General features: G+C 34.3%; 1 protein-coding gene across 3 annotated transcripts in view; it reads left to right on the top strand.

The window, feature by feature from the left end:
* The window catches only part of AKAP7 (A-kinase anchoring protein 7), a 76,406-nt gene that overhangs the window by 31,475 nt on the left and 31,346 nt on the right, over window positions 1–13,585 (top strand). For 2 of the 3 annotated variants that reach the window (XM_085217287.1, XM_085217288.1), the window contains exon 7: window positions 2,209–2,353. In XM_085217287.1, the coding sequence (XP_085073413.1) occupies window positions 2,209–2,353 (145 nt within the window). Of the gene's footprint in view, window positions 1–2,208; window positions 2,354–3,759; window positions 11,670–13,585 lie in introns of those variants that run through there. The other variant, XM_085217290.1, reaches the window with a different exon arrangement.

The raw sequence follows: 13,585 nt of genomic DNA, 5'->3' as shown, positions 1-13,585 counted from the left end.
CTTCCCATGTACCTGCATTGTTTCATCCTTTTGCCATTAGCGCCTCATTGCAGCTATCACAGGCAGGGCTCCATCAACTGCTCCAACTTACTACAAATATCATTCAGTTTTCCAAATATCTTCCAGGAGTGTGTCAACAGCAAAACTCAATTCCTGACCATTTAGCATTTGATTCACTCATGACTAATCTGTTTTTGACAAGCACCATCCCAGCCCCTTTTGAATGCTGTTTCTTACTGGAGCATGATGATCTTGATCTCTGCCCTGGATCCCTCCCTCATTTTCTTCACCAAATACTTGAGGCTTCACATTTTGACTAGCATTCTCCTGGCTGAAAAGGTCTTGCTTTAAATTACTGATGGGAGACTAAGTGTATTTCAAAGAACTGTCAGCCAGAGAACACCGACTGATGATTTAGTTTCAAAATAATCTTAGTACCTAAGAAGTAATTTAGCCATAGAATATAGTATCTTAAATAATGAGTGAGTTTGGAATACACTTATACTTGCAAGGAGATTGTGTACCTTAGATAGAAAACATCCACCACTAGATGTCATCATTTCAGAGATTAAGGAACTGGAAAGACATTTTTTACCTGGTTGAACAAGACTTAACAATGATAGAACCAAATGTGCAGGTACTTAGAGAAACAAGGTTCTTCTGAAGTGAATCTTTATCGAAGTAAAAACTCAGTAGAAATGCCTCCAGTGAGCACATATTGCATGCGAGTAGCTGTGAAGGAATCACAAGAAATGAGTATGTGCATTGCTTAGACAAACAGATGTTGTATAAAGGTATGTGGAGGGAGAGAGCATCTATCTTTTTGGGGGCATCTGATGGAGGACCTTTTTAGTGTGGATGGGGATAATAAGAAAAGGAGGAAGCCAAAAACAGTGGCATATGGAGACACATGCCTGACTAACGTGATTAAGGAGACAGCAACAAGAGTTAAACCTAGTCAGTCAGAGTGATTGCTATGAGCGTGTGGAGTGTGGGAATGCTTATTTCCATCAGATTGTCAAGTGGGGTGATAAGGGGAAGAGGGAAGCCATAAACAAAATGTGTAGAGATACAAAGCTGTCAGGCAAATGTAACACAGGCAAAACCAAGAAACAAATCTTGCCAATGACACTAATTGGTGGACTGCTGGGGAAGTACAGGCAAAATAGGACATTGCAACTCTTGGTTTGTGTAAACCTTGAGGGTCCAGGATGTTAAAGGGGTTGGTGAGACTACAAACTAATGGAGGAACGTACTGGGAAAAGGGATATTGGAGAAACAAAGGAGAGACAAAATAGAGTGTAAAAAATCATGTAAAACAGCACTTGCTTGACCACTGGAGGCTGTCCTGTTTTATTAAATCCCCTCTTAACCAGCTGTCTGCATAATCTCACTCCCAGTCCTGTGTGTGTGCTGCAAGGATAAGGGGCCAGCTACTGGGGGAACTGGTGTGTGTGAATTTGGAGTTAGGGCAGTGTGTGAGTTCCTCAGGCCTGCTGTGTCAGTGGCTGAAGCCAGTGGAGTCTCAGTGCCAGATGCTGAGGTGACTGGGGTCTGTTTGCTGTCTCCCCTATCTGTGGGTACCGTTGCACTAGTGTCTGCTGGGGCACTCTCAGTGACCAGTCACGTGTATGTCCTCTATACTTCTGCCTGTGTCTGGCAGTACGTGCTCAGCTTTCCTATGAGTGGCACCTGCACAGAGGACAGCAGCAAGTACATCCATCACAGAGCCTGTGTCCCCATAGCGCCGATCTGTTAGAAAACAAAACAAAACAACAGAAAAAACAGTACATATTTTCCCGTTTGATGACTTTGAAAACAAAAAAACTGCTCTTGACAAACATTTGAGATTTTTCTCTGTAATAACTTGCCTGTCGCTGATATGTACAGTTAAGTATTCCATGAAGACTCTTGCAAACCATTTGAAATTAAAGCACTTGCAGAGTTGTGTATGTTACATGACTGAAGAAGAATGAGTAGAAAGGAGGTGTAATGACATTTTTAATCCTTTGTTTAAGTTCGGCAGTAGATAACTGCTTAGCTGAAACAGAATATTTGGCATAGCATTGTTTCAGTACTCTTTTTTCATTTTGAAGCAAATTTCCATTCTAACAATACCTCTGGTTAAAATGACAACTATAGGCATTAAATGTGAAAGTTCAGTCTTCTAGCAGAATCTGTAATTGAACTTTATATTGATATTTAAAGGTGAAAAAAATTGACTCAAGTCTTTACGAAGATTATAAAAGCCATTATTTTGGAAATGAAATCCTGCATCGCTTCGATCTTTGCTCTATGTTGAAAAAAAAGCAACCCAGTGGCTATTACTATTGTGAGTCCTCTGTTTTTCTTGGTAAGTACATCTTCATTTTTCTCTTTTATTAATGATGTCTATAATTTATCTATATGAAAAGCCATTATTTCTGCAGTGTATGTTAGGAAATTTTTGTAATAATATGCATGGAGTCTGACAGAAGTCTGTCCTTCAAGTCTTGGCTCTCCAGGTATACTGTATAGTGCTTCTTGATGACAGCTAAAGCTCGTGGTTAACTATCCATCCCCAATTCCATTTCTTATTCTAAAATGAGCGAGAGCTCATCTCTCTTTTGACTACAAAGGCAGCGTGTATTACCAAATTTGATTAGACACAGTCATTATAGATGATTAATGATAAGTGAAATGTCTCTGGTATGGGAGAGATGTGACTTCACTTATTCATATATAGAGAGAATTTAAATGGTGTAACAGATTTAATAACTTCTCAGAGTATCATCAACTCTTCTGACGTTGTACAGATACCTTGTGTAGAACATTACAGTGCCAGAAATTAAATTTGTGTACTCCTGCTTTATTTGAACTTTCACTCAGTAGTTATTCTAGGCTTGACTTCTAATTTTTGCCACAAATCATATATAGCTGGCATTTCAGATGGTATGCACAGAAGGTCTATGCACTGAGAGTCTATGGGATAAAGGCTCTATCATAAACCCACTTAATTCCCACTAGCTGATGGTAGAGATGGTTGAGACTACTGTTAGTCATATTAAGAACATGAATTAAAATAGACTTTAGTGGAATATTTTAAAAATTTTTAGGATATTTACTTAAATACAGTCAACCCTTTTAACCTGGGTATGTATTGTGTAATTTATTATCTTGAAAGACACCATTCCCAAAGTTCAGAGATCTTTAATGGGATGACAGGCTAGTAGTCATACAGTAAAATTAAAATTTTTAATATTAATTGTAATTTTTTTTCCCTTTCCTAATTAGGCAGGATCTTTATATGTGCTGTGTCAGAAGTGAATCTTAAAAGAGGTTTATAACAGGGAACAGATCATGGTATTAGAAGGTCAACTTATGTTTTTTCTTTGTACACCTTTGATTTTATATTTTGGGTCATGTCAATTTTAATGTAGTGGTGTTGGAAGACATGGGATACTGATATTCATGCCAAAAGCTCATGTGAAGACTTAACTTTGGATTTTTCCTTTAGAAATAGAAATTCAGAAATGGAGCAAAACTTTGTTTTGCATGTTGTTAATGAGCAGTGGTTCCTTTTCAACAAGAATATGGACAGTCTTAAATGTTAATAAATTAAAGTCTTCACTTTGACATACTCAAGGAAAAAGAGAACATCTGTTCTTGTGTGGTTCCTCTAACAAGAAGAAAGAAATATAAAAAATCTTTTACAGGTGTCCTCAGCAACAAAATGCTTACTTAAAGACTATGATAAACTAATTCTCGTATACATTACAGCATTTTCCACAGTTCTCATAATAAGCAGAAATATTCTTAACAAAAATTGACCAGAGGGATATCAACAAGCAAGTCAGTGGGTATAACCTTTCCAACTTAAAAGAATCCTAGCTTTATTAATAAAAATATTCATGACCAAGGAATGATGGAATCCTCAGAAAGAGAGAATAAAACGTACTTCAGGGAAGTCTTTCAAGACCATTGTCATCCCTTCTAGCTCACTAGAAACATCTTCATTTTAGACAGTTTTAAAGGAGAGTCATGACTTAATCTTTAAGGACTCAGAAATCTTAAAAAGAAGAAAAATTCTACTTATTCTGAAGATGCATCCTGAAAGACTAAGAAATCACAAAAAGATGGGAACTTCACAAAGGTAATGTGTCCATTCATCCTCAAATTCTGCAAAATCCTAAAAGGCACGATGAGCAAAAAATAAAAGGAAAACTGCTGACACAGGCATCTTTTCTGTCTGAGCTGATTTCAGTGGAAAGCTACAACATTCTAAGGCTTGAAATGGACAGAAATACATGGGATTAATTCATTATACTCCATTTTTTTCCCTAACAAATACTATTCTTTCATCATCATAAAAACTACACTGGGTTTGTATGCCTCATCTGCTGTTTGTCACCTATTCTTCAACATCTGAAGTTGTTCATACTTAATGCTATGTCAAAACTAACTGTAGTGGAGAAGACAAAGGGTGTTTATGAGCAGTTACTACCATCTCTTAAGTTTCTGTTGTTTGGAGCAGATTTGCATAAACACTGCTACTAAAAGGTAGTGTTGTTTCCAGTACCCTATGTAAGGTGTAGGGGGTAACTTGCTTTGTGCCTTGTGGTACCTTGTTTTCCTATTCTCCAACACTGATGGTGGGAGTGCTTACTGGACCTCAGATCTGTTTTGAGGAATTATTATTAAATACTTACACAGTACTTTCAGCATGCCAGTCACTTTCCAAATGCTAAATATTATTTTGTGTTAATGGTTTTGTTTGCATTTAGGCCATCTTTATTTAGATTTACTGTTACAAAACAAATAGAAAATACTGCCTGTGGTACAGATTAAAAAAAAATAGGATGGCTCTTTAAATTAGTGACAACATTACTGCAAAATCCAGATCAGTCAAAACCAAAATTAGATTTATTTATACATTTCTCTTTCTCTCTTAATATATATAATATTTTTTACTTGTCTTGTGGATGTTTTATAGCTATATCTATGTGTATATATATCTCTAATATCTGCACATATGTTTGCACATCCAATTAGGTACTTATATATATTCAAATACTTAGAAAAAGAGAAAGTAAAGATTATTTACCATTGTACAACATTTTTCATTTGGATTAAAATAAGGCTCAACTACTCTCAAATATACTTCAGAATGTTTTGGAATATGTATCTGATTAAGGAATGTGGTAAATGGCTCATTACAGATAAAAGCTCTTTAGAAGTATATTTGGTAGATATTGACAATATTATTTTGGAGCATTTATTTAAATCTCTGTGCTTCTTGAACTTTTTGTGTTAGCAGCATTTGAGAATGCTAAAATGAGATAGACTTTCAGCTTTTGAGTGTGAGTCCCATTAAATGTTTTTTAACAGTCATCAATCAACTGATATTCAAAGCAAGAATCAGATGCTTCTTTGGCTGTAGTAACTGAATTGTGGTGTGATAATGCAAAAGAATTTATGGGAAGTGTAATTTTCACAGTCTGAACAGAATTCTCTGAATTGTTGTTATATGAATACTACATCTAGCTTTCTCTAGCCGTCATATTTGGATAGATGTTCTTCAATGACATGACATTAAGAAAATGGAGCTTTCTGATCCCCATTTTCCTCAGACCCTCAGAGGGTCAGTACATCTTTCCAAAATGTATGCATCTTGTTTTTCTAGTTTTATGTACATTCTAAAGGCAATAGTAGAGGAAAAACAGCTATATTTGAACAGAGTTTAAATTCTTTGTTGTTTAATTTCAGGGAAGGAGAAACTATTTTAATGAAATTTGAAAAACTCAATATTTTGAATATTTTTAAATGTTTTAAAATATTATTTGAATAGGGGCTTTAGTAAACACAGCTAGCTACAGCATTCAAGTGAACATGGGAGGGAGTCAATGCAGTTCTATCAATACATCAGAAAGAGAAAAAATAAAAAATTACTTATTACAGACAAGAGTTGTACCCAGCCCTAATTCTTCCTGTGTATGGGCACTCAAGCACAAGTTTTTCCTCAAAGTGCTCAGAAAATACAAAGGCAGTATTTACTTTTTGCTACTTAGAGTTCGGCCAAATTTCAAGTTTACTCATCTAATAAGATGAAAAGATCTAAAAAAAGGTCAGATGTAATGCTAGAAGAGAAACACAAATCGATACACAAATAAGGGCTGCATACTGGCATTGCTATTGCTACAAAATGCCACAACACGTACCAGCTTGGTAGCTGCACATTTTAAAAATGTTTAAAAATAGAGGAAGCATTAAAGCTTGATATAGATAAAGACAGAGGTGGAACACCTGCTGAGATGTAACAATATGCACAGCAGGTGAACAAGCTTTGGTGGTGTGTTACAGAGAAACATCCAATATCTTTAGCGTAGCCTATAGATACATGCACCAGATTTCTCTGCATCTGCATGCCAGCCCCACAGGGTATGTATTCAGAAGTTAGAATTTGACATAACAGTAACAACTGGGTTGAAGCTTCATTCTCAAAGCAGAGATCAGTTTAGTGTTTAAAGCAAATAAAACAACAAGCCAACAAAAAGTGCTTCTTCAGACAACTCACTGTGACACCTGTTGTACGTCACCATATCTGAAAGAACAGTGAATGTTGGAATGAGGTGAGCTTCTCAATATGTACTCCCGTAGCTGAATGATGGGTCAGTTCTTTATGTCACAGTAGAGATGTTCAGTAGACCATCTGGCTATCAAAGGGATCATTATTAAATTTTCTTATGTTAAACATGACTTTGATGTTAAGTATCCTGCTTAAATATTTTTCAGGATCTGTATATTAAGATTTTTTGTAGATTTTTGTTTTAAAGAAAATGTATTTATAGTAATAAAAAATAAAATTGAATTATATATACATCAAAGGAAGCTTTCACATGCCAGGCTGTATTTATCCTGTAAACTGTGGCAAGGTTCTCCTGAGTGGCTGGTAATAAGGTTAAATATGAGACTTCCTATGTGTTATCTTTGAGACAGAAGATCCTCAACAGTAGTCTGTTCTTTGGTGGAAACCACTCAGCTCTTACTTTCTGCCCAACTAGAACACATGTTGGGACTGTGGTTAAAGTACTGTTAGGGCTCTGCTTAACCCTTGAAATCTAGCAGTAGCAATCCGGAAAGTGAAATAGCAGACGACAACCATTTAGTTGTTGTAGATAAAAGTGTAAGAATATGGTAAAAGAATGCTCTGTTCTCAAATAATTCTTCCAACAGGTGGGTTTTTAAACAGCAGAGCATTGGTGTGTCAGTCTCCATTTCTCTGGAACTTACGTACAAGGCAGGTGTGCACTCTGCTTTCTGCAGTCTCTCTGAAGTGGGAGACACCTGCAGACAGTCATTCATCCCATCCTAAAATGCACGTCAGATAGGCAAGAGCTAATAGGTATCTAATATAGGTAAGAAGTGGATCTACGATAACCCCATTTAAACAGTTGTTAGTATTTGTTAATTAGTTTGCTTGTTAATTATATAGATACAAAAATAGATTCTCAACTAAAGGATGCATTATATTTGTAAGGTTTGTGTTTGAGGGAGATCAATAACCTTACAAGCAGAACACGTTACAAACAAAACATATTCTTGCAGACTGCTGTTCTTAGGCTATCGGAATTGTTTAAGTAACTTTTTTAATAGCCTCGATTTAGGATGTAGTGGTGCACCTTATGCTTCCATATTACATTTTACAGTGCTAGCCAGGCAGCTGGTTTGACCTGACTGTGAATGATTTTATTCATATAGCAATTAAACATTTTCTCACATTGGAAACAGCAGTGGTAAACAAGTAAATGTTGGTTTGATCATCCAGATCCTACATCCTTTAAAACGATGCATGTCTTTTGTTGATTTCTTTTACTCTCCATAATTGCATGGCATTGAATCACTTCTAAAATTCTGAATCATTCTTTGAATTTGCCTGTTATCTGTCCTACTCCTTGTTCTATAATTTCAGAATATTCCTATTCATATTGTTTCACTTTTTAATTTTTCTTTCCTTGATGATCTATTTATAGGCTAGCTTCTAATTTCTCTACGGTATTAGGATGTGATTAACCATTCTTGTGTTTCTTGCATATCTCTGGCACACTTCCTAAATTTTAATTAGTAGCAACAGTCATGGATAAAAATATCTTGGGCAGCTTCACAGGGGCTATTTCTTAACATTTGTAATTAGTAATTCATTCACTGTTTGTGATGAGTTCATCCACAGCTGCTACAGTTTTATGCATACAATATGCTAAATAGCTCTTTGCCTACATATAAAGCAACAGCTACTGTGGGTTAATCTGTAAAGTCTTTCTTAAAAGCACTATTTGTTTGCAGTGTCATGTCATCAAATACTGATGTATAAGAGGGATTCCTTTAAATGTGGCAGAGAAACACTCACATTTCAGTTTATAACCTAAAAGCCAGGTTCTTTATGGACAGTGGATAGAAAGTGGTGATCCAGTAGTTTCATACACATCAGATATTTTCTGTTCATTGCTGAGAATGGAGCGGTCCCCTAGTCATTCATTTTTTCTTGTCTTACATTAAAACTTGATGTATGCTCCCTTTAGGTTTAGTGATATATGTCATACACTGTACAGTTACTCCTTTATTGATAACTTTATGCTATTGAAAATAAATTTAATCATTAGCACGGCATTTTTCATAATGATAGAGCACTTTTATGTTAACTTTTTGATACCAGTTATAAATTAAAAGCTATAGTGATAAATACTCTGTGTAAATAGAGAAGGTAGCAAGTTGGCTGAAATGAAATTAATCATTGTAAATATGATTTGAAAAGATTTTCATTTCAGAATGACATTTAATTGCTTCAAGGGCAACTTCTAATGTCCCAACTTTCAGCTCTAACACTGGCAAATGTGTAAGAAACTTCTCATTAGAAAGTGACAGAGAGTCTTAAATACAGGAGTGTGATGCTTGGTGTTCAATCATGCATTTCCTAATACTCAAAGTAAGTAAAACCTCATCATCTTCCATGATTGTTATTTGTGAATCCATGATTACATATTATTTACTTTGTATGGAGCAGTTTTTGCAATTTTCTTTTAAAGATATTGAATTAAAATTCTAGGGCTGTCTGAAGTCTAAATGCTGGTATTTGTCCTTCTATTTTCCAACAAAAAGATGTTTGAAGTAGAGATGTTTCATGCTAGTGCTGTTATCAGCAGTCGAAGCAGCAAAAATAAGATTTCCCACAAATAGCTTTCAAAATTATCTGCAGACAAAGGAAGAAAATTGATGAAGTAAACCTGAAGGAAAGTACAAAAGTGTATTTCAGATCAATGAGAATGTGACTCATAGTGAAAATTTTGTTGAGTAAATAAATAGAAGGCAACTGATTTTTCATCACATAGGCTAACATGCTGTAAAGTACAATTTAAAACTACCGATCATCTTTTTTGTATGTTAACTATTTTTACTTTACAGACATTTTTCCTTAGGCAGACGTTGGTTTCCAAACAGCTGATTTATTCTTAAATTTAATGCATTTTAAATAGATTGCAAATATGTAACATATTAAAGTCAAGATATGTTAAATGCCTGCAATAAATAAACTGCCTAAGTTGTGAGGAGTAAATAAAATATTTAGCATTCTTTCATTGAATATACCATTAGAAAATAATAATTTTTTACTATTACAGTTTTCCAAGCTAGAAAATCACATCTTGTTCATTCACATTTATTCTATAGTTGTAACATCAGTAGGAAGCTATATTTGACTTACTGTTATTTAATTAAGCTCTTCTGCAATACCTGCATGGAGTGCTTTTTACTAATTCAAAGGGCGTACATTAAGAGGGAAAACAGTATTCTGTTCTTACAGTGTCAGTATTTTTCAATTGTTCTGACTAACTGTCCACAGCCTACTAATTATAGCAGAAAGTACTTGCTGACCAAAGACTGTTTAAAAAACTTTGTAATTTTAAAATCACTTATTCAGGGAAACAGTGGAAATGCATTTTAATACCCAGTTAGTGTTTTCATAGCTTGTTGATTTATTTAAAGATGTTTAAGTCAGAATGCCTACATACTGAGCTTTGTTGCTTTAATCAAGAGAACAAACAAAAGTCTTCTTTACATATAAAACTGTTCCTGATTAAATACACATGGAAAATGGGTCAAGCTGAACAGGAACAAAGCACTCTTATTCCAAAATAAGAGTGTTCACATATGGAATTGACCAGAAATGGCACTCTGTATTTTAAAATGCCCAACCAGTGTTAATCTGTCTTATCTATCAAATGCAGGAAAGCTCTGTATACTTTTCCTTCTGCGTTTTTATCTATCGTATTGGAAACACAAAGCACTGCATGTTAAAATTTACATCACTTAATTAGGACATATACAACCCTTGGCAGAAAAGGAGACATATTGGTACATATTTATTATTAGAAATGTTATTTTTAATACTGTATTGCAGTTGTATGGGATCAATGTGAAGAAATCATTTCCAGGATAAAATCTTTGCTTTTTATAGGTTTTTATAGGTTATTTGTGAAGAGATATATGGCTATTCTTTGGTGAAAAAAAAAAGAAGTATACTAGAAGCATAAATATAAAATTAAAGAGACAAACAAAAACTTATGATTGTTACGATGTGACCATATAAACACATAAAAGCAAGTGAAAGTAATAATTATTTTACATGGCAAATATAGCTGCTTCTCATAGGTGTACTTTTTTAGAAGCAAAGTTGAATTCTTTGTAGTCTTTATCGCTAGTCAATTCAGTTTTTTCAGTATTGCAATTATCTTCTCTGACAAGTTAGCCAAGATGCGTAGATGTTAATCTCCAAATCTCTCAACTGCTCTCCATAATCTGGATTAGCTGTTACCTCAGTCATTTCTATCATCTAATTCTTTTGCAGTCATCTAGTTATCTAGTCTCAGCTTCTCATGTGATTCTGTTTCTATGTGTATTTTTTTCCTTTTGAGACATATGCAGAACACCTTGATAATCTTTCTTTGTAATTCATTACTTGGATTGGTTTGAATGTAGATAAGTACACTGGTATATTGGTTATATATTTTTGTTAACTAGGATGTTTTCTTAACTAGGATAGTTTTTCTTAACTAGGAAGGTCATGAAGAGATTTTTTTTCTCCAAATGGGATTTAAAATATTATAACACATTTTTTTCTATATAGACAGCACAAACCTATTTCAAAGTAAACCTAACTATGTAATTTGAAATACAGATGTGTAAATACCAAGGCTTTGTTTAGTTTTAAATTTGTAAATATGTTCCTGCTGAAGGACAGTCTGAATTTTTGTTGCTTCTCTGTATTATCATGCCTTATTTTTTTATTTACATTACCAATTTGTGCAGTGAAGCTGTGATTATTCAAGTTGCTTATTAGGAAAAAAGATTTTTTTAAAAACTGAGTTCTTTCTGATTTTTCATGTCCTTTCATTTCTAAACTCTTCAATCACTTTCTGTCCTTTTTTCCCCATGTCTTTCACATTTTGGGATTTCATGTGGTACAAGGCCAGTAATGGTGAGGCATACATAATGAAATTTCAGGAAAATAATTATTTTGGGAAAAAAAAACTCTGTAGTACAGTAGAGTTGAAGGTCAAAATTACAGAGTACAGTGCAGTAGTCAAGTAAAAATATTTCTGAAAGTTTCGATCCTACTTAGCATCCCTCTTTATTAGATGAGTTGCAGCTCTTAAATGCATGAAATTAATCAGCTGCTGATATTTAGTAAGTTCACTTTTTATGGATGTAACTATTATGACAATTGCTTTTTTATTTGAGCTCTTTAGTTTTTTGTTGATTACTTTAACGGAAGAATTAATTTAATTTAATGGAAGGTGTTGCATTCTGTCATACACATACATTCTTCAGTGTACAATTACATAGAGCCAGACTAATCATGGAGACCTTCAACATCAGGCTGGACAGGGCTCTGTGCAACCTGATCAAGCTGTAGGTATCCCTGTTCACTTGGGGGAGTTGGACTAGATGGCCTTTAAAGGTCCCTCCCAACTCAAACAATTTTATGAAATTCAAATTCAATGGTCCACCAGTGCAACTATATTAAAAACTTTGTGCTATTAGTGCACTTATATTAGCAATTCTCTCTGCAGACTCTATCTTAAGGGCTGTTCTCCAAACAGATTTTCATTCCTGGTCCAGTCTTGCGTGCAATGAAATATAACCCATGGACTGAATGAATGTTATCGACTCGACTGAAGTGTGCATTTGATAGGTGTGTTATGTTGATAAGTCCTGTTACTCTGTGTTATAGAAGAAGTGTGTTATATGTCTATGTATAAACAAAATTTACAGTTCAAAGAAAGGAATATCTTTTGCAGACATTTGGTCCCAAAATGAGATGCTTCCATTTCTAGGCTGTTCAAAATGAACATGAGTATATTACCACACGAGTGCTTGACTATAGTAGTATGTACATATTTTTATTCTATTTGCAGACATATCAGTCAAAATGCTCTGTTTGGTCTTCTCTAATTTTAGTGGTATTCATTCATTAAAGACAAATTATCAACATATAAGGTTGATGAGTGTGTGTATGTGTGTGTATTCCCATATTTGTGTATGTGCACATGCATGCATGTCTATATACCATAATGCAGCTATTTATTTAACTAAAATTGCCTTTAAGCAGCTCTTTTCTCTCTAGAAACCTTTTAACCAACTGAGCCTCCAAATTGGTGTGTTCGTATGGAGAGAGTTACAAAAAGCACAAAAGAAATGCATTTGAATAAGCGTGCAGTTTTATGCATTCTTTGACTGTTGGACTGTTATGGTCCTTGACATACCAAAGCTGCTTCCTACAATTGCATGGATTACAGATTACCCACTACATGCAGGCTTCGGACTGAGTAAAGCCCAGATGTTCTTTCTCACATGTACAGTTAGTACATGATTCATTAAAATGTTCTTGAAATTGAAAACAGTTCAGAGCTTCCTAGACTGTCATGTTTGTGAATGTCCATTTAAAAAATTATCTTTTGTATGTGAGCTTACTTTTTAAGCTATGCTTTATTTTGCATTCTTGCTTAAAAGCTTCTTTAGCACATTAATGAAAAGTTCATGTTTAGCATTGTAAGTAAAATAAATACATAAATCCTATCAATTAGTGCAGAACAGTATTTTTAAAATAAATATCAATACCAAAGGTGTAACCAGTGATCTCCTCCACAAGATTTTTGTTTCTAGGATAAATGCAGTTTTAGTTTCTACAGTACACAAAAAATTTATGCAAATAAATAGTATCCAGAGCAAAGGAAACCACTTTAGTTTTTATAAAGCTTGACTACATTTTATAAAGAAGTATTTTCAATAGACTGAGGGAGAAGAGATTTGTTATTTTGCTTAATGGATATTGTATGTTCTTGTTTTGACAGTAAGTACAGAATCCCTTTCCTTTTTTTCTTATCTTTATAAATACCACTGTGTTATTTGAGTGAAGAAATATGTAGGAATGTCTGCTCGGTTGCTTATAATGTCTATATAGGTGTCTCAGTCACAGCTCCCAGTGCTTGAATTCTTTTTTAAGAATTAAGATATTTTTCTCAAAATTACATCATTTTTCTACAAATAAAATAGG

The sequence above is a fragment of the Meleagris gallopavo genome, chromosome 2 (assembly GCF_905368555.1).
Source record: "Meleagris gallopavo chromosome 2, MGAL_WU_HG_1.1, whole genome shotgun sequence".
Lineage (NCBI taxonomy): Eukaryota > Metazoa > Chordata > Aves > Galliformes > Phasianidae > Meleagris > Meleagris gallopavo.
Note: the sequence above shows the minus strand (reverse complement) of the source record. Positions and strands in the feature narration are given on the sequence as shown.